The following is a 22,633-nucleotide window of genomic DNA, read 5'->3' as shown; positions in this document are numbered from 1 at the left end:
CCCACCGCCGGAGCATTCTGTCCCGCCAGGAGTTGCGCCGCCATGGACGATTTCGCGCTTCTTCTCCATCTTCCCGCTCCATGAGGTAAGGGAACACCATCTTGGGTCCTCCCGCTCTGTTTAAGTCCGTTGACATTGGCGGCCGCCATTTGAGGCATGCTGGAGTTGGTCTCCCCTCTCCTGTAGAAGTCTTCTCTAGGGCTTGGCTGACATGAAGGGTGTAAACTGACTGATAAAGACGCAACAAGCATAACAAAACAGTTCTGGCTTTCATCTCTTCTGAGATTTATGGGCTTTTCCCGCTTCCATCTTTTTTACTTAGACTCCTTTCCTTCGGGGAAGGGGAACCCTGTCGTCTTGATGGGGAGTCCACGACAGGACCTTGTTGGGCCCCCTCTGGGGAGTTAGCCGTATTTCCCTGCACCCCAAGCCTTTTCAGAAAGGCTGCCCCCTCTGAAGGATGCTTGAGGACATGGGGTCTTCCATTCTTTGTGGCCACTAGGGCAAAGGGGAAAGCCCAGCGGTATCTTATTTCATTGTCTCTTAGGGCCCGTGTAACGTGGCCTACTGCTCTCCGGCGGGCCAGAGTGAGGGGCGACAGGTCCTGAAATACCGTGAGGGTGATCCCCTCGAAGGTGATATGGGGGGTTGCCCGGGCTATCCTTCCCACCTCCTCCTTTACGGAGAAATAGTGGAGGCGGAGGATCACGTCCCTAGGGGGATTTGAGGCCAGTGGCCTAGAGCGCAGGGCTCTGTGGCACCTGTCCATCCGAAAGTCAGCTTCTGGCTTATCTGGCAGGATGGAGGCCATCCAGCGTGTCAGCAGTGCCTCCGGGTCTAAGATTTCCTCAGGGATCCCCCTGACTCACAAATTGTTCCTCCTATCTCTATTTTCCCCGTCTTCCTGGCGGGCCTCTAACTCCATCACCCGTTGTTCTAGGGCTTGTATGCGGGAGTTTGTTTCCTGCTGTGTGTTCGCGCTGGCTTCCATGCGCTCCTCTAGGTCATTGGTTCTGGACCCGATCTGCATTAGATCATGCCGGAGCCCCTCCACCTCCCCCCTGAAAAAAGATTTCAGATCCACCAGGAGCCTGGAAATTTCTTTTTTAATGATTCTAGATTGCTCTGTCGCTGCTCTTGCCCCCTCGGTGTCCTGGGCGGAATCGGAATCCGACACCGCCGACAGCTCCGCGGCCCCCGCCTTGCCTTGACCTGAGAAATAGGCCCTGACATCCGACTTGCGTCGGGCTTTCTGCCTTGTTGCCGCCATCTGGTTCTAATGCTGATCTGCCGAACCGGGGAGTGTTAATATGCTGATACTGCTCGTTTGCGTTGTACCGACGTCGGTTTTAGGCTTGTTTATATTCTTTATTATGCCGGCGGTTGGTGGAGCTGAATGACTAAGCGTCCATCACCAGCCAGCCGCGCATGCGCATCTCAGATTGATGCTATTTTAACTTTCGGATATCAGGAATAGTCCACTATTTTTTTTCTTATTCGAGCAGAGCTCTTGTCTTTACCGACGGAAGCAGACAACGTTGTCAAAGTCCGCACAAAACAAACTCTTCGCCAAAAAAGTTCCAAATCGGGCAAAAACACAAAGATTCTTCCTCTTTCTTTCGCTTACATGCCTAGCCCCACGTTGGGCGCCAAATGTAACCGTCCCTGCCAGGAGTTCTAGGGAAATTACATTGTGTACTGTGTTTGGCTACTCAGTATGGGTTACCCTGACTCAGGGGGATGGATTCAGGCGGCTGGGCGATGAGGTAGCAAGGATGTATAATTATGGTCGCCAGGAACTTTTGTACTACAATTGTCATTTATTCGTGTCCCCAGGCACAGGGACCGCTCACACACACATGACAACATTGTACTGTTTTTATAACAGACATACATAAATACGATGCTTCCATTACTGCCCACTGTTCACACATTAAATGGAAGTGCGTTGACTCCGTTGCTTTACTTGTGTAGGACCCGTCGCTTGTTGCTCCGGAACCATCATCGGTATTATCCCGGTTACACAAGGCCCATACGAGAGTCCTGGATGGTCCTTCTCAAGTGGCCCAATACCTTTGGCTGGGTTGGAAACTGCCACTTGCATACAGACTGCTGAGGAATATTAATGCAGATCCGCGGTTAGAGCTTATCTGCCGACACTGGGAGGCCTCTTTCCTGAGGCCCTCTGTGGCATGTTGTTTTCCTATCTGTTTGATATTTTCAGCTCCTTTATCTTTCTTTTGGGATCCTAACTTAAAGGGGTACTGTCCCTATCTACAGCACAATAAAACAGGTGGGCCTGGTCTGTTCTAGTACTTTATGAACATCCATATCTACTCTCCCCGGGGATACTCTCCTCTTGTCCTACAGGAACCTGACTTCCAAACCCTTCCTCTTATCTTATATATCCCTTCTGACATCAGTAACCCCGTGGTAAGACAGGGTGGGGCTCAGCACATGTTATCCTGCTATTAACTCCTCACAGTAACCTGGTAACCTCATGAATGAATGAATGAATGTCTTTATTTGTACAGCGCCATTAATGTACATAGCGCTTCACAGCAGTAATAGTTACAATCATATAAATAATAAGATATAAATAACACAAAGGGAAGAAGTGCTCAGACATAAAAGTAACATTTAGGAAAGGGAGTCCCTGCTCTGAAGAGCTTACAATCTAAAAGAAGGGAAGTTACACTTGAGTGATGAAATCATACTCTCCTCTTCTTTCCGCTTTCCCCCGCACCCTCTTTTCCTCTCTTTCCCTCCCTTTTCCCGCTCCCGACTCTCTGTCCCTCTCTCCCCACCACTCTCAATCAACCTCTCCACCCCTCCTCTCTCCCCACCCCTCCTCTCCCCCACCTCTCTCGTCCTACCTCTCCACCCCTCTCTCTCCACCTCTCCATCTTTCTCTTCCCACCTCTCCACCCCTCTCTCTCCCACCCCTCCCTCCCCACCTCTCCACGCCTCTCCACCCCTCACTCCCCACCCCTTTTTCCTCCCCTGTCTCCCCACCTCTCCCCACCCCCCGCCTCCCCACCAGCTCCTGGATCTGTTTGACAGTGAAGACCCACGGGAGCGGGAGTATTTGAAGACCATCCTGCATCGTGTGTACGGGAAGTTCCTGGGACTGCGAGCGTACATCAGGAAGCAGTGCAACAATATCTTCATCAGGTACAGTCCTACAGGTGGCAGGCTCTGTGTCCCTGTGTCCTAGAGGTGGCAGGCTCTGTGTCCCTGTGCCCTAGAGGTGCCAGGCTCAGTGTCCCTTTGTCCTAGAGGTGCCAGGCTCTGTATCCCTGTGCCAGCCCTAGAGGTGCCAGGCTCTGTATCCCTGTGCCAGCCCTAGAGGTGCCAGGCTCTGTATCCCTGTGCCAGCCCTAGAGTTGCCAGGCTCTGCATCCCTGTGCCAGCCTTAGATGTGCCAGGCTGTGTGTCCCTGTGTTCTAGAGGTGCCAGTCTCTGTATTCCTGTGCCAGCCCTTGAGGTGGCAGGCTCGTTATCCCTGTGCTAGTCATAGAGGTGCCAGGCTCTGTATACCTGTACCAGCCCTAGAGGTTACAAAAATATAGTCAGGACAAGGGTCCTGACTAAAAAAGAATCCCAGAATTGCCCTCTGTGGGGGCAGCAATAGGTAGGACAAAATATAACCCCAGGCGAGTGACCTAATAGATACCAATCGACGCAAAACAATAACATTTTATTTAAGCATAATAATAGGGATATAATAGGGGAAGTGTAGGGTATACATACACACGTGTGTTAAAATCTTGGTGGTGGTGGTGGTGGTGACACTGTGCTGTAGAGGGTATAAGGCTCCTCCTAAGCCCATACTAGGTAACCTATTACCAAGGGGAGAACTAGTCCCTCAATGTAAATTATAAGGAGTAGAGAATATCCACAAACTCACTCAGCAGTTTCTCGGAGCCACTCCACAGGAGCATCACGTCATCAATATAATGGGAGTATCACATCATCAATATAACGGGAGTATCACGTCATCAATATAACGGGAGCATCACGTCATCAATATAACGGGAGTATCACGTCATCAATATAACGGGAGAATCACGTCATCAATATAACGGGAGTATCACGTCATCAATATAACAGGAGTATCACGTCATCAATATAACGGGAGCATCACGTCATCAATATAACGGGAGTATCACGTCATCAATATAACGGGAGCATCACGTCATCAATATAACAGGAGTATCACGTCATCAGTATAACGGGAGTATCACGTCATCAGTATAACGGGAGTATCACGTCATCAATATAACGGGAGTATCACGTCATCAATATAACGGGAGTATCACGTCATCAATATAACGGGAGTATCACATCATCAATATAACGGGAGTATCACGTCATCAATATAACGGGAGTATCACGTCATCAATATAACGGGAGTATCACGTCATCAATATAACGGGAGCATCACGTCATCAATATAACAGGAGTATCACGTCATCAATATAACGGGCGTATCACGTCATCAATATAACGGGAGTATCACGTCATCAATATAACGGGAGTATCACGTCATCAATATAACGGGAGTATCACGTCATCAATATAACGGGAGTATCACGTCATCAATATAACGGGAGTATCACATCATCAATATAACGGGAGTATCACGTCATCAATATAACGGGAGTATCACGTCATCAATATAACGGGCCCACAGCTCGACGTGGCCCGTAAATCTATCCAGGGCATCGCTGGAGACCACCGTTTCCTCCCACCAGCCGAGATATAAGTTGGCGTAGGTGGGAGCGCACGTGGTCCCCATTGCGGTGCCCTGGATTTGGTGATACATCCTTTGGTTGAGGACAAAATTCAACAGCTGTATGATAAATTCGTTGTCTTGTTCCAAGTCCCTACCCATTGACTTAAGAAAATGCAACACGGCCTGTATACCATAGAGATGAGGTATGCTGGTATAAAGTCCCTCAAAATCAAAACCCACCAGTAGGGTCTCCCTGTGGACAGTTATGCCCTCCAACCTCAATAGCACATCCTCGGTGTAACATGACATCTAGATATTGGCTAGCATGTGATGTTAAATGATTTATCCCCGAGACTATAGTTCTCCCTGGAGGGGGACTTTTCCTTTGTCTATGCTTTCACTATCTATTGCAAAGTGCCTACTACTAGCTGGCACTTGGACACAAGGTTGTGTATCAAGGTAGTAATTGCAATATATGTAACACCCTACATTCTATCTGTAATTGGTTATTGTGTATTTGGATCTAGTCTTGTGCTATACAGGCTGCTGACCGTGTGAACCTGGGAAACCAGTTTCTTCATGGACTAGCTAGCAGGAGTGTACATTGAGGAACCTGATATATGTTTGTGGATATTCTCTACTCCTTATAATTTACATCTAGGGACTAGTTCTCCCCTTAGTAATAGGTTACCCAGTATGGGCTTAGGAGGAGCCTTATACCCTCTACAGCACAGTGTCACCATCACCAAGATTTTAACACACGTGTGTATGTATACCCTACACTTCCCCTATTATATCCCTATTATTATGCTTAAATAAAATGTTACTGTTTTGCGTCGATTTGGTATCTATTCGGTCACTCGCCTGGGGTTATATTTTGTCCTACCTATTGCTGCCCCCACAGAGGACAATTCTGGGATTCTTTTTTAGTCAGGACTCTCGCCCTGACTATAGTTTTGTATAACAATATACCTTATTCCCTATGCACCATGGGAATTTATGTTCCTTTGTATATGAATGGAGAGCGATAGGCATCCTTTTTGTATATATACCAGCCCTTGAGGTGCCAGGCTCTGTATCCCTGTGCCAGCCCTAGAGGTGCCAGGCTCTGTATCCCTGTGCCAGCCCTAGATGTGCCAGGCTCTGTATCCCCTGTGCCAGCCCTAGAGGTGCCAGGCTCTGTATCCCCTGTGCCAGCCCTAGAGGTGCCAGGCTCTGTATCCCTGCGAGAATGGAAACAAAAGAAAACAGCGCACAACGCCAAATAGTGAAGTAAATTCAACAATGTATTATCAGATTAAAAAGGGGGTAATATATCTGCATACATGAAAGAGATTGGTAAAAGGCATGTAGTGTGTATCACACTGTTTACCACTCGGCAGCTGTTGGCTGTAGATTCAGGTGCTTGTTTCCCTCTGCTGATGCAGCTCGGTTGATTCTGGGGCAGGACGTCAGTCTTTCACTCCCAAGGGGATTTCCCTTCATGCAGCCAGGTTCAGCAGCTGGTATTGGGGCTCGGTGAAATCGCTCCGGCTTCCTGGCCGATATGGAGCTGCTCCTATACCTCAGCAGGTATATCCTCTGCACAGAGGTTAAAACGCAGCTCACTGGGGTGCCCTCAGCGTGCCATGATGCCGCTCCGTCGCGGGACGCTGTGTAATGATGTCACTGTCTCCACAGCAGTGGTGGATTCAATAGGGAAGTTTGAAAAGTCTTACAAAGTCTCTCATAAGTGTCCAAAACAGCACACAGGATGGAATAAAAACAGGACAGGCCAGTGTATAGACAAAGGCCAATATAGGCAGATATAAGGCAATAGAATGTTACATCCAACGCGTTTCATAGTATTAACTACTTCTGTATCCCTGTGCCAGCCCTAGAGGTGCCAGGCTCTGTATCCCTGTGCCAGCCCTAGCAGTTTCTGTATAATTACACACCGTATATTTTCTGGTTACAGATTTATCTATGAAACGGAACGTTTTAACGGAATCGCTGAACTGCTGGAAATTCTGGGCAGGTGAGAGCGGAATAACCTCTGAGATCCACAAACAGACTGACCCTTTAACCCATTAAACACGTCTCTGTCATTAGGTCACTTTGCCCCTACGTGGGACTGACCCTTTAACCCATTAAACACGTCTCTGTCATTAGGTCACTTTGCCCCTACGTGGGACTGACCCTTTAACCCATTAAACACGTCCCTGTCATTAGGTCACTTTGCTCCTGCGTGGCACAGACCCATAAACCACGTCCCTGTCATTAGGTCACTTTGCTCCTGCGTGGCACTGACCCTGGGATCCTGTCCCCTCTTGTCTTGCAGCATCATTAATGGGTTTGCTTTGCCTCTGAAGTCGGAACACAAACAATTTCTTGTACGAGTTTTGATACCTCTACACTCTGCAAAATCCCTCTCTATATTTCACGCACAGGTAAGACACCATATCACCCTGCGGGGGGAGGGACAAGTTCCTATTTCCCTTCTGTCTGTGTCACTTGGTCACCCTGTGGGGGGAGGGACAGACACATAGCTCCGTTTTACTGTGTCACTTTGTCACCCTGCGGGGGGAGGGACAAGTACCTAGTTCCCTTCTGTCTGTGTCACTTGGTCACCCTGTGGGGGGAGGGACAGACACATAGCTCCGTTCTGTCTGTGTCACTGTCACTGCTGGGGAGGGACAGACTCATAGCTCCCTTCTGTCTGTGCCACTGTCACCCTGCAGGGGGAGGGACAGACTCATAGCTCCGTTCTGTCTGTGTCACCCTGCGGGGGGATGGACAAGTACCTAGTTCACTTCTGTCTGTGTCACTTTGTCACCCTGTGGTGGGAGGGACAGACTCATAGCTCCATTCTGTCTGTGTCACAGTGTCACCCTGTGGGGGGAGGGACAGACTCATAGCTCCCTTCTGTCTGTGTCACTGTCACTGCTGGGGAGGGACAGACTCATAGCTCCCTTCTGTCTGTGTCACTGTCACCCTGCGGGGGGAGGGACAGACTCATAGCTCCTTCTGTCTGTGTCACTGTCACCCTGCGGGGGGAGGGACAGACTCATAGCTCCCTTCTGTCTGTGTCACTGTGTCACCCTGCGGGGGGAGGGACAGACTCATTGGTCCCTTCTGTCTGTGTCACTGTGTCACCCTGCAGGGGGAGGGACAGACTCATAGCTCCCTTCTGTCTGTATCACTGTGTCACCCTGCGGGGGGAGGGACAGACTCATAGCCCCCTTCTGTTTATGTTATTACAAATCTTTTCAACTCATTTTCATGTCCCTGCAGCTTGCATATTGTGCGGTACAATTCCTGGAAAAGGATTCTTCATTAACAGAGCATGTAAGTAACTGTATCTCTATATAAGCGCTCCCTGTTATTCCACCTATCGCTTCCTATATTACATCATATAACCCCTCCCTATAATTCCTCCTATTACCCCATATAACCACCCCCTATAACTCCTCTTCTTGCCCCATATAACCCCTCCCTATAACTCCTCTTCTTGCCCCATATAACCGCTCCCCATAACTCCTCTTCTTGCCACATATAACCGCTCCCCATAACTCCTCTTCTTGCCCCATATAACCGCTCCCCGTAACTCCTCTTCTTGCCCCATATAACCGCTCCCCATAACTCCTCTTCTTGCCCCATATAACCACTTCCTATCATTCCTTCTGTTACCCCATATACCCGCTCCATCTAACTGCTCCTTTTGCATTTTATTCCCTACGGGTATCATGCAGTGACACCCTGTGGTCACTATGTGTATTACCGCTGTATATCCCTATGGGTATCACGCAGTGACGGTGACACCCTGTGGTTACTGTGTGTATTACACCTGTCCCCGAGCAGTGCACCAGGCCTCACATCATGGCTTTCTATTGGTGACCCCCCCGTGACAATGTCTGTCGTCCGCCGCCATATTTTTATGTTTATCGTGTCAGGGATGAAAAAACGTAACGAAAGGAACCTACGTTTACGGAGGGGATCGCTGCTTGGATGTCACCGCATAACTGCCACCCATCTGTATTTTCTTTGCAGGTTATTCGGGGTTTGTTAAAATACTGGCCGAAGACCTGCACTCAGAAAGAGGTAACACTGTCACCGCGTCACTTTGCTCCCACGCAGGACGCTCACTATATAGAGAGAAAGAAGGGTGGGGGCCGTGTTGGTCTTTTCTTCCATGTAGTAAAACCTAAAACACAGACAAAGCTCAGTGCACATCCAGAAAAACTCATATACGGTACAGTGCCTAAATATACATGTATAAATAACTAATAAATAAAATGGTCTTTTAGTTTAACATTTTGGCCAAATTGTTGTAAGCCCTTGAGCCAAACTTCACGGCAGACCACGTTCAAGGGTCCCTACACTAATATAAATTCTTAATAACCTGTGCATTGCCAGGAAGAATGATTTATAATAAATCTGTCAATATGAGTTGCAAAAGTTCTAAGTCTGATTGAAGCTTTTATTAACCTGTACATTACCAGGAAAAGCACTCTGTAATAGATTTGTCACAATCACACTGCATGCAGGCAAGTTCCCCTGATAGTTGGAGATGCCATGGAGTGAGCTTTTAACCATTTAAATGTGGGAGGGAGTGAGCTTCAATTGGATAGGAGGTTGCCACCCTCCAAAACAGCCAAGACTAGCTGCACAAGAATTATAAAACATACAGAACACCTACAAGCTCAAATTGAACCCCCAAAATACCCACAACATATATATAAGCATATAAGTTTCACAGAGGAGTGCTACTGAGCATGGCAATTATATTTAAAACCAGAGACATAACATAAAACACAGACAAAGCTCAGTGCACATCCAGAAAAACTCATATACGGTACAGTGCCTAAATATACATGTATAAATAACTAATAAATAAAATGGTCTTTTAGTTTAACATTTTGGCCAAATTGTTGTAAGCCCTTGAGCCAAACTTCACGGCAGACCACGTTCAAGGGACCCTTGAACGTGGTCTGCCGTGAAGTTTGGCTCAAGGGCTTACAACAATTTGGCCAAAATGTTAAACTAAAAGACCATTTTATTTATTAGTTATTTATACATGTATATTTAGGCACTGTACCGTATATGAGTTTTTCTGGATGTGCACTGAGCTTTGTCTGTGTTTTATGTTATGTCTCTGGTTTTAAATATAATTGCCATGCTCAGTAGCACTCCTCTGTGAAACTTATATGCTTATATATATGTTGTGGGTATTTTGGGGGTTCAATTTGAGCTTGTAGGTGTTCTGTATGCTTCCATGTAGTAACAAAGGAGGGAGAGGGAGGGGGAGAGGGAGAGGGAGAGGGAGGGGGAGAGGGAGGGGGAGGGGGAGGGGGAGAGGGAGGGGGAGGGGGAGGGGGAGAGGGAGGGGGAGGGGGAGGGGGAGAGGGAGGGGGAGGGGAAGGGGGAGAGGGAGGGGGAGGGGAAGGGGGAGAGGGAGGGGGAGAGGGAGGGGGAGGGGAAGGGGGAGAGGGAGGGGGAGGGGAAGGGGGAGAGGGAGGGGGAGGGGGAGAGGGAGGGGGAGTGTGATTCCTTTTATTGAAGCAACTAGTAGTTCAGATGTTACAAGCTTTCCCACCTCTCAGGGTCCTCCAGCAGGGGGGGATCAAGTCCAGCCCCCAAGATCCCCCAACAGGTCAGGTTTTCAGGACATCCCTGCTTCAGCACAGGTGGCTCAATCTGTGCTGAAGCAAGGATATCCTGAAAACGAGACCAGTTGGGGGGTCTTGGGGACTGGAGTTAAAACACCCTGATATATAGAGAGTCTCAGGTGTGTATGGTTTCAACTCCAACTCCATATATATATATACTAAGTTAAGTCATGGTGGGTAAAGACAGTGGGTGGGTTTGCTGGCTATGCATCTTAACCCTGGCTGTGCTCAAAGCTGTGAAATGCAGCAAGCTTAAGCCTATAGGGAACCATGTTTATGGTTTTGAAGCAAAAGGGGGCACTGTGTGCTCATTTGCATGTCATTTCCCAGAATCCCTTGCTGCAGTCGACGCTGTGTGCTGGGTGATAATGGTGAAAGGCGGGTTGCAGACCTGTCTTAGACATGAAAATGAGCATATGGTAATATTTCCATTTGAGATATATAACTCTCCCTGTATCTGTGTATGTGTGTGTATATATATATATATCTCCCTCCTTGGTAGGTGATGTTCCTGGGGGAACTGGAGGAGATTCTTGATGTTATTGAACCCTCGCACTTTGTGAAGATCCATGAGCCTCTCTTCAAACAGATTGCCCGCTGCGTGTCCAGTCCGCACTTCCAGGTACATACCGTGTGTATATATGTATGTATGTATGTATGTATGTATGTATGTATGTATGTATGTATGTATGTATATTGATAGGGAGGGAGAGATTGAGGAGGGCAGAGAAAGGGGAGAATGTTTAACATATATTACATGTATGGAGAACGCCATATATATATATATAGGGGTGAGGGATCTATGTGTCAATGTAAAGAAAAGTGTATTTTGACGCATTGCTCAGTGTTTTGGAGCAGCGTTGTGGCGTGTATAAGAACAGGGTCTCACATCTGATGCAGAATGTTAGATTTACGCCACTTCAGATGTGGAGGATTTGGGGGCAAATAAAAGGCAAAATGAATAGTGCAGAAACTGATACATCTCATTATAATCTGTGCCCCATGTAACTCCCCCAACTCCTCCTACTGACTCTCCCCAAGGTGCAGGCTGGGGCAGGGACGCAGAATGTGATACATCTCATTATAATCTGTGCCCCATGTAACTCCCCCAACTCCTCCTACTGACTCTCCCCAAGGAGCAAGCTGGGGCAGAGACACAGAATGTGATACATCTCATTATAATCTGTGCCCCATGTAACTCCCCCACCTCCTCCTACTGACTCTCCCCAAGGTGTATGCTGGGGCAGAGACGCAGAATGTGATACATCTCATTATAATCTGTGCCCCATGTAACTCCCCCAACTCCTCCTACTGACTCTCCCCAAGGTGCAGGCTGGGGCAGAGACACAGAATGTGATACATCTCATTATAATCTGTGCACCCTGTAACTCCCCCCAACTCCTCCTACTGACTCTCCCCAAGGTGCAAGCTGGGACAGAGACGCAGAATGTGATGCACCTCATTATAATCTGTGCCCCATGTAACTCCCCCCCAACTCCTCCTACTGACTCTCCCCAAGGTGCAGGCTGGGGCAGAGACAGAATGTGATACATCTCATTATAATCTGTGCACCCTGTAACTCCCCCCAACTCCTCCTACTGACTCTCCCCAAGGTGCAAGATGGGACAGAGACGCAGAATGTGATACACCTCATTATAATCTGTGCCCCATGTAACTCCTCCCCAACTCCTCCTACTGACTCTCCCCAAGGTGCAGGCTGGGGCAGGGACGCAGAATGTGATACATCTCATTATAATCTGTGCCCCATGTAACTCCTCCCCAACTCCTCCTACTGACTCTCCCCAAGGTGCATGCTGGGGCAGAGATGCAGAATGTGATACATCTCATTATAATCTGTGCCCCATGTACCTCCCCCCAACTCCTCCTACTGACTCTCCCCAAGGTGCAAGCTGGGGCAGAGACGCAGAATGTGATGCACCTCATTATAATCTGTGCACCATGTAACTCCCCCCAACTCCTCCTACTGACTCTCCCTAAGGTGCTGGCATTTCTTTTTAAACAACTCTGAATGACATTTTTTATCTATTATAATGTAACAAGCAATGTTAGTTCCTATAGCATCCACTTACAAAGTCACATCCCCTTCCTCTTCTGAAACAGGCTCTGGCACACCCCTTTTTGAGCCCTGCCCTCTCTCTAGCAGTGCACCAATTGTATCTAGTGACTGCCTGGTCACATGATCTTCCCCACAGAACTTCGCATCTTTGGTCCTCTTCTGCTGCACTGACCGCCATTTACTGTAGTTAACACCTGAGATGAATCTTCGCTGATCTATCACAGGAGAACGGATCGATCGGCAACTTAGCTAATTACTTATCATTGTGTGGATTGTATTGATGCGCGTATTAAAGGGGGGGGATGTAAAAAATAACACTTTAGCGTAGACTGCTGCTTTATAAAATACGTGCAGGGTGAAAATGCCCCGGTTTTGCACCAAAATTGCCTTGATACATAGGAGCCTATTCACTAAATTTCGATAAAGTGCATTATCGATCAGGTTGGCATGTTTTTACCGAACGCTATGAAATTTGTGTAAAAACGGTATTCACAAAGAAATCGCATTTGTTTTAGCGTTTGGTATTAAAAAAAAAAAAGAAGAATTGGGAGAGGAGCTAACAAATATCTCCAGATGTGTATATATATCCCCTCAAACCTCCCTCCAAATACATTAGGGAGAGATGCCTGTGCTGAACAATGAACATACCTGAGGTACCATGGGAGATATGCTAATGTCTATACAAATATACAAAGTATGTTTAAGTTAATCACACATCTTAAAATATAGCCTTAAGACCAATTAATTTAAAGACCCTTATGACTCTGTGCATTGAACTCACTCAGATGCTGGGAAGATCCACTGTCACATATCTCTCATGTGTCTTATTATTATAAGTAAGGCGTGTGACAATGTATAATGCTACATTCTTACCTACGCTGGCAATCGTTTGGTGCTCCGGTTATAAATCTGTCAAAATCCTGATTGTGTGCCTAACATAATGGCCGCCTTTCAGTTTAAATCACTCCTTCAGCCAGTGTAACTCCGCAGCTACAATGTATCCTTATATTACTATGGTAACATTATCTATTGTTACAATTTACAGCTCAAAGTGGAAAGTGTTGCAAAGATCTTGCACTGCTGGGGATGTGTGCTATAAAGCTGCTATTGAAAACAGACGATGCGCAGTATATTAAAAACTCATTAAAAACAGCATGAAGAGTTGAATAAAAAATAAATAAATAGAGTCTCTATTATCTAATAATACAGAACTGATTTATGTTTAAAAAAAATAAAATAAGATCTCACATGTTTTGCTGCTTTGCAGGAAGTTAGGGGGAGGGGCTATAGGTGTGACGTACGCAGTGACAGCAGCCTGCCCAGCGTCGGGGTGAGTTCAGTGCTAGAGCTGCTGCCCTGGACAGCACATGTTGTGGCTTCTAATCCTGTGGGGTCTGACACTGGGGCCCACTTTGTGAATAGCAGTTAGTGGCCAGAAATGTGAGTTTGAGCTACCGCAGGTGGCTTGTCAGAGCACGAGTGATACCGTGCACTAACAAGCCATTTGCAAGCGAGCGTGACACGTTCTCACAGCTTTGTGAATAGCTGCACATGCAAAATCGCTTGGAAAGTGCACTTACCCAGCGCTAAGTCACTTATCGGAGTTTAGTGAATACACCCCCATATCAATTGTGTGTATAGCTCTCTCCTTCTCTCTGCCTGTCCTGCTCCCCCTCTGTCTCTGCTACCCTCTGCCCCTCTGTGTCTACCATCCTGTCCCCCCCTCTCTCTCCCAGGTCGCAGAGCGGGCGCTTTACTTCTGGAACAATGAATACATCCTTAGTCTGATTGAGGAGAACTGTCACTCCATCCTGCCCCTGATATTTAGCACGCTCTACCAGGTCTCCAAGGAGCACTGGAACCAGTAAGTATCCCCACCCCGCGGCCCATCCATAGTCGCCTCTTCCAGGAGACGTGAGGAAGCTGGGCGCTCTGATTAGCTCAGGCCACTGTCAATCTTCCACTGTGCCTGCCCCCTCTGCTCTAGGAATGTTCCATTTACCCTCCACGGGGGTAGCTTAGCGCACGTTTTATTGCAAAATGCACACTTTTTTTGTACGTTCTGGTTTATAGGGCGTTAATAAGGTCAGTGGGAGTGACCTTTTATGTGATGAGCGGCATCTCATGCAAACGATAATAAGTTAATAGCGCCAGTAACACCTTCCTCGTATGCGATAAGAGGGCGTCACACACAGTATTTATTATTTATAAAAGTTAATAGAGTTAACTGCTACTTCTTACATTAAAAGTGGGCGCCTCAGGGATGCCCCCTCTCACCTATGCTGTTCGCCATGTGCATAGAAGTACTAGCCTCAAGGATTAGAGGGAATCAGGAGATAGAGGGAGTTTCTATAGGAAAAAACATATACAAAGTGTCCTTATTCGCAGACGATACCCTACTCTCCCTGACAAACCCGAAAACCTCACTAAAAAAAACCTATTTGACACATTAGACGAATTTGGCAAACTATCAAACTTCAAAGTGAACCACACTAAATCAGAGGCTGTAGGCCTACACATACCTAGAGAAACAGAAAACGCACTAAAGAAAACATTCCCGATAAAATGGATGCCAGGCAAAATGAGATATCTAGGAGTGTACATTACAAGACTATATGATGACATTTACAGAGCAAACTACCCAAATCTTATCAAAAGCTTGAAAAAAGACCTAGAGGCCTGGTCAAGATACCAGATATCCTGGTCGGGCAAGATTATATCAGTAAAAATTAACTTGCTACCCAGAATACTCTATCTGTTCCAAGTGCTTACTGTAACCGTTCCAATCTATGTAATTAGGGACCTGGAAAAAGAGATAACTAAATTTATCTGGAACGGAAGAAAACCCAGAATAAAGAAGAAATTGATGGTCCTCCCTCTGACCCGGGGAGGCCTAGGTCAGCCTGATTTAGCTAAATATTATGAAGCAGCTAGACTAAGCCCACTAATTTATTGGTCCGCAGCCCAAGGAAAAACACCGTGGGTGGACATAGGGAGGTCGGAAGCTGGGTACGAGGAGCTGGCGTCTCTTCTATGGGTAAAAAAGGCAAATAGGCAGCCAAGCTATAGAAATCATCCAGTCTTACTACACTCCTTAAATATCTGGGATAAAAACTGCAAGCACAAGCAGATCTCCTCCATCCCATCGCCCCTAACACCAATCAGATCTAACCCTGACGTTACCCCAGCACATAACTCCTACATCTTTAAACAATGGGACGAGAAAGGGCTATCTAAGTTAGGAGACATGCAAAGAGGAGGCAAGGTCAAATCATTTATGGGGATAAGAGAGGAATACAATATCCCAAGCGCACAAATATTCCAATATATGCAGCTGGCCCACTTTGTCTCCTCGATACAGCCCGGAGACACCTGGAACAGACCACTCAGCACCTTTGAGAGTCTGTTCCAAAGGGGACAATACAACAGAGGGACGATTGCCCAATTTTACCAGATGCTACTGAAACAAAATGTAGGCCAAACAAGCAAAAACATATCGGACTGGGAACGCGATATTGGGAACCCCTTAGAGGAAGAGGACTGGGAAGAAATACACGAAACGATAGCCAGGGCCTCTCTGTGCTCAACAATCAGGGAAACAAATCTGAAAGTCCTACACAGATGGTACTATACCCCAGCGCGCCTCCACTCTTTCTTCCCACTAACCTCCCCTATGTGTTGGCGTAACTGCGTCCAAATAGGCACATTTAAGCACATATGGTGGTCCTGCCCTAAGATAATCCTCTTTTGGGGGAGAATCAGGCAGCTAATTGAAGGGTAAAACATACTGGACACCTAACAAGCTCCTATTGAACCCCCAAAATGACAACAACATATATATAAGCATATGAGTGTCACAGAGGAGTGCTACTGAGCATGGCAATATATATTTAAAACCAGAGACAGAACATAAAACACAGACAAAGCTCAGTTTTAGCACATCCAGTGAGACTCATACACGGTACAGTGCCTAAATATATATGTATAAATATCTAATAAGTAAAATGGTCTTTGGTCTTTTAGGTAAATTGGTTATGGGCTCACTCCATAGCATCTTCCACTCAGTGGAACTTGCCTGCTTGCAGTTTGGTTGTGACATCTCTAATACAGAGTGCTTTTCCTGGTAATGTACAGGTTAATAAAAGCTTCAGTCAGACTTACAACTTTGCAACTAATATTGACAGATTTACTACTGTATAAATCATTCTTCCTGTTATTACACAGGTTATTAAGAATTTATATTAGCGTTAGGGACCCCTGATATGTGGTCTGCCGTGGCGTTGGCTCAGGGGCTTACAACAATTTTGGCCAAAAATGTCAAACTAAAAGACCATTTTACTTATTAGATATTTATACATATATATTTAGGCACTGTACCATGTATGAGTCTCACTAGATGTGCTAAAACTGAGCTTTGTCTGTGTTTTATGTTCTGTCTCTGGTTTTAAATAGCTAATTGAAGGGGTAACAGGCATGGACCTACCCTGGGACATAGAAACAGTGCTCCTAGTAAAACCCAACGAGGGCCTAGAGAGAAAAATACCTGATAACACAGATCCTATCAGCAGCCAAAACACTAATAGCAAAGCACTGGAAGCAGAACGACCCCCCCCCCCTATCACCGAGGTATTGCACAAGATAAATTACATAATGACAATGGAGAGACTCACAAGCCTGATCCATGACCGGCACCACACTTCCTGACAACATGGGAAAGTACGCTCCCTGCGTGGAGCACATGCTAATTGTCATTCTACTACCCCTTCCCCCTTCCCCCCACACCCTTTTATTTTTTGTACCCACTCTCCCCCCCTCCCTCCATTCTTATGTTTCCCTTTCGTTATCAGTTTGTAAAAAATACAAGTTTAAAAAAAAAGAGGGCGCCTCACGTAAAGGATTTATTATATAAGTTTATAGGGTCAACTGCTCCTTCTCACACACGGGACTTATAATATAATAGTGTCGGGGCTCCTTCCTCTCGTGATAAGAGGGTGTCTCACACACGGGACTTATAATATAATAGTGTCGGGGTTCCTTCCTCTCGTGATAAGAGCGCGTCTCACACACGGGACTTATAATATAATAGTGTCGGGGTTCCTTCCTCTCGTGATAAGAGCGCGTCTCACACACGGGACTTATAATATAATAGTGTCCGGGCTCCTTCCTCTCGTGATAAGAGGGCGTCTCACACACGGAACTTATAATATAATATAATAGTGTCCGGGCTCCTTCCTCTCGTGATAAGAGGGCGTCTCACACACGGGACTTATAATATAATAGTGTCGGGGCTCCTTCCTCTCGTGATAAGAGCGCGTCTCACACACGGGACTTATAATATAATAGTGTCCGGGCTCCTTCCTCTCGTGATAAGAGGGCGTCTCACACATGGGACTTATAATATAATAGTGTCGGGGTTCCCTCCTCTCGTGATAAGAGGGCGTCTCACACACGGGACTTATAATATAATAGTGTCGGGGCTCCTTCCTCTCGTGATAAGAGCGCGTCTCACACACGGGACTTATAACATAATAGTGTCGGGGCTCCTTCCTCTCGTGATAAGAGCGCGTCTCACACACGGGACTTATAATATAATAGTGTCGGGGCTCCTTCCTCTCGTGATAAGAGCGCGTCTCACACACGGGACTTATAATATAATAGTGTCCAGGCTCCTTCCTCTCGTGATAAGAGGGCGTCTCACACACGGGACTTATAATATAATAGTGTCGGGGTTCCCTCCTCTCGTGATAAGAGTGCGTCTCACACACGGGACTTATAACATAATAGTGTCGGGGCTCCTTCCTCTCGTGATAAGAGGGCGTCTCACACACGGGACTTATAATATAATAGTGTCGGGGCTCCTTCCTCTCGTGATAAGAGCGCGTCTCACACACGGGACTTATAACATAATAGTGTCGGGGCTCCTTCCTCTCGTGATAAGAGCGCGTCTCACACACGGGACTTATAATATAATAGTGTCCGGGCTCCTTCCTCTCGTGATAAGAGGGCGTCTCACACACGGGACTTATAATATAATAGTGTCGGGGTTCCCTCCTCTCGTGATAAGAGGGCGTCTCACACACGGGACTTATAATATAATAGTGTCCGGGCTCCTTCCTCTCGTGATAAGAGCGCGTCTCACACACGTGACTTATAATAGTGTCCGGGCTCCTTCCTCTCGTGATAAGAGCGCGTCTCACACACGGGACTTATAATATAATAGTGTCCGGGCTCCTTCCTCTCGTGATAAGAGGGCGTCTCACACACGGGACTTATAATATAATAGTGTCCGGGCTCCTTCCTCTCATGATAAGAGCGCGTCTCACACACGGGACTTATAATATAATAGTGTCCGGGCTCCTTCCTCTCGTGATAAGAGGGCGTCTCACACACGGGACTTATAATATAATAGTGTCCGGGCTCCTTCCTCTCGTGATAAGAGGGCGTCTCACACACGGGACTTATAATATAATAGTGTCCGGGCTCCTTCCTCTCGTGATAAGAGCGCGTCTCACACACGGGACTTATAATATAATAGTGTCCGGGCTCCTTCCTCTCGTGATAAGAGGGCGTCTCACACACGGGACTTATAATATAATAGTGTCCGGGCTCCTTCCTCTCGTGATAAGAGGGCGTCTCACACACGGGACTTATAATATAATAGTGTCCGGGCTCCTTCCTCTCGTGATAAGAGGGCGTCTCACACACGGGACTTATAATATAATAGTGTCCGGGCTCCTTCCTCTCGTGATAAGAGGGCGTCTCACACACGGGACTTATAATATAATAGTGTCCGAGCTCCTTCCTCTCGTGATAAGAGCGCGTCTCACACACGGGACGTATAATATAATAGTGTCGGGGCTCCTTCCTCTCGTGATAAGAGCGCGTCTCACACACGGGACTTATAATATAATAGTGTCCAGGCTCCTTCCTCTCGTGATAAGAGCGCGTCTCACACACGGGACTTATAATATAATAGTGTCGGGGCTCCTTCCTCTCATGATAAGAGCACGTCTCACACACGGGACTTATAATATAATAGTGTCGGGGCTCCTTCCTCTCGTGATAAGAGGGCGTCTCACACACGGGACTTATAATATAATAGTGTCCGGGCTCCTTCCTCTCGTGATAAGAGCGCGTCTCACACACGGGACTTATAATATAATAGTGTCCGGGCTCCTTCCTCTCGTGATAAGAGGGCGTCTCACACACGGGACTTATAATATAATAGTGTCCGGGCTCCTTCCTCTCGTGATAAGAGGGCGTCTCACACACGGGACTTATAATATAATAGTGTCCGGGCTCCTTCCTCTCGTGATAAGAGCGCGTCTCACACACGGGACTTATAATATAATAGTGTCCGGGCTCCTTCCTCTCGTGATAAGAGGGCGTCTCACACACGGGACTTATAATATAATAGTGTCCGGGCTCCTTCCTCTCGTGATAAGAGGGCGTCTCACACACGGGACTTATAATATAATAGTGTCCGGGCTCCTTCCTCTCGTGATAAGAGGGCGTCTCACACACGGGACTTATAATATAATATAATAGTGTCCGGGCTCCTTCCTCTCGTGATAAGAGTGCGTCTCACACACGGGACTTATAATATAATAGTGTTCGGGCTCCTTCCTCTCGTGATAAGAGGGCGTCTCACACATGGGACTTATAATATAATAGTGTCCGAGCTCCTTCCTCTCGTGATAAGAGCGCGTCTCACACACGGGACTTATAATATAATAGTGTCGGGGCTCCTTCCTCTCGTGATAAGAGCGCGTCTCACACACGGGACTTATAATATAATAGTGTCCGGGCTCCTTCCTCTCGTGATAAGAGCGCGTCTCACACACGGGACTTATAATATAATAGTGTCGGGGCTCCTTCCTCTCATGATAAGAGCACGTCTCACACACGGGACTTATAATATAATAGTGTCGGGGCTCCTTCCTCTCGTGATAAGAGCGCGTCTCACACACGGGACTTATAATATAATAGTGTCCGGGCTCCTTCCTCTCGTGATAAGAGGGCGTCTCACACACGGGACTTATAATATAATAGTGTCGGGGTTCCCTCCTCTCGTGATAAGAGCGCGTCTCACACACGGGACTTATAATATAATAGTGTCGGGGCTCCTTCCTCTCGTGATAAGAGGGCGTCTCACACACGGGACTTATAATATAATAGTGTCCGGGCTCCTTCCTCTCATGATAAGAGCGCGTCTCACACACGGGACTTATAATATAATATAATAGTGTCGGGGCTCCTTCCTCTCGTGATAAGAGCGCGTCTCACACACGGGACTTATAATATAATAGTGTCGGGGCTCCTTCCTCTCGTGATAAGAGCGTGTCTCACACACGGGACTTATAATATAATAGTGTCGGGGCTCCTTCCTCTCGTGATAAGAGCGTGTCTCACACACGGGACTTATAATATAATAGTGTCGGGGCTCCTTCCTCTCGTGATAAGAGCACGTCTCACACACGGGACTTATAATATAATAGTGTCGGGGCTCCTTCCTCTCGTGATAAGAGGGCGTCTCACACACGGGACTTATAATATAATAGTGTCCGGGCTCCTTCCTCTCGTGATAAGAGCGCGTCTCACACACGGGACTTATAATATAATAGTGTCGGGGCGCCTTCCTCTCGTGATAAGAGGGCGTCTCACACATGAGACTTATAATATAATAGTGTCGGGGCTCCTTCCTCTCGTGATAAGAGCGCGTCTCACACACGGGACTTATAATATAATAGTGTCGGGGCTCCTTCCTCTCGTGATAAGAGGGCGTCTCACACACGGGACTTATAATATAATATAATAGTGTCGGGCTCCTTCCTCTCGTGATAAGAGCGCGTCTCACACACGGGACTTATAATATAATAGTGTCGGGGCTCCTTCCTCTCGTGATAAGAGCGCGTCTCACAAACGGGACTTATAATATAATAGTGTCCGAGCTCCTTCCTCTCGTGATAAGAGGGCGTCTCACACACGGGACTTATAATATAATATAATAGTGTCGGGCTCCTTCCTCTCGTGATAAGAGGGCATCTCACACACGGGACTTATAATATAATAGTGTCCGGGCTCCTTCCTCTCGTGATAAGAGCGCGTCTCACACACGGGACTTATAATATAATTGTGTCCGGGCTCCTTCCTCTCGTGATAAGAGCGCGTCTCACACACGGGACTTATAATATAATAGTGTCCGGGCTCCTTCCTGTCGTGATAAGAGCGCGTCTCACACACGGGACTTATAATATAATATAATAGTGTCGGGCTCCTTCCTCTCGTGATAAGAGGGTATCTCACACACGGGACTTATAATATAATAGTGTCCGGGCTCCTTCCTCTCGTGATAAGAGCGCGTCTCACACACGGGACTTATAATATAATAGTGTCCGGGCTCCTTCCTCTCGTGATAAGAGCGTGTCTCACACACGGGACTTATAATATAATAGTGTCCGGGCTCCTTCCTCTCGTGATAAGAGCGCGTCTCACACACGGGACTTATAATATAATAGTGTCGGGGCTCCTTCCTCTCGTGATAAGAGCGCGTCTCACACACGGGACTTATAATATAATAGTGTCGGGGCTCCTTCCTCTCGTGATAAGAGCGCGTCTCACACACGGGACTTATAATATAATAGTGTCGGGGCTCCTTCCTCTCGTGATAAGAGCGCGTCTCACACACGGGACTTATAATATAATAGTGTCGGGGCTCCTTCCTCTCGTGATAAGAGCGCGTCTCACACACGGGACTTATAATATAATATTGTCCGAGCTCCTTCCTCTCGTGATAAGAGCGCGTCTCACACACGGGACTTATAATATAATAGTGTCGGGCTCCTTCCTCTCGTGATAAGAACACGTCTCACACACGGGACTTATAATATAATAGTGTCCGGGCTCCTTCCTCTCGTGATAAGAGGGCATCTCACACACGGGACTTATAATAGTGTCCGGGCTCCTTCCTCTCGTGATAAGAGCGTGCCTCACACACGGGACTTATAATATAATAGTGTCTCTCCATCTCTCTACAGGACAATTGTCTCCCTGATTTATAACGTTCTCAAAACTTTCATGGAGATGAATGGGAAACTCTTTGATGACCTGACAGCTTCCTATAAACTTGACAGACAGCAGTAAGTACATACTTGTATAGTGAGTGGTATT

At 47.0% G+C, this 22,633-nt stretch overlaps 1 protein-coding gene across 2 annotated transcripts in view; it reads left to right on the top strand.

The window, feature by feature from the left end:
- The window catches only part of PPP2R5B (protein phosphatase 2 regulatory subunit B'beta), a 46,316-nt gene that overhangs the window by 19,958 nt on the left and 3,725 nt on the right, over positions 1 to 22,633 (top strand). For both annotated transcript variants that reach the window (XM_075569912.1, XM_075569913.1), the window contains exons 6-13: positions 3,044 to 3,174; positions 6,696 to 6,755; positions 7,059 to 7,167; positions 8,012 to 8,065; positions 8,768 to 8,818; positions 10,889 to 11,008; positions 14,200 to 14,327; positions 22,501 to 22,602. In XM_075569912.1, the coding sequence (XP_075426027.1) occupies positions 3,044 to 3,174; positions 6,696 to 6,755; positions 7,059 to 7,167; positions 8,012 to 8,065; positions 8,768 to 8,818; positions 10,889 to 11,008; positions 14,200 to 14,327; positions 22,501 to 22,602 (755 nt within the window). The remainder of the gene's footprint in view (positions 1 to 3,043; positions 3,175 to 6,695; positions 6,756 to 7,058; positions 7,168 to 8,011; positions 8,066 to 8,767; positions 8,819 to 10,888; positions 11,009 to 14,199; positions 14,328 to 22,500; positions 22,603 to 22,633) is intronic.

The sequence above is a fragment of the Ascaphus truei genome, chromosome 14, assembly GCF_040206685.1.
Source record: "Ascaphus truei isolate aAscTru1 chromosome 14, aAscTru1.hap1, whole genome shotgun sequence".
In the NCBI taxonomy this organism is placed as follows: domain Eukaryota; kingdom Metazoa; phylum Chordata; class Amphibia; order Anura; family Ascaphidae; genus Ascaphus; species Ascaphus truei.
Note: the sequence above shows the minus strand (reverse complement) of the source record. Positions and strands in the feature narration are given on the sequence as shown.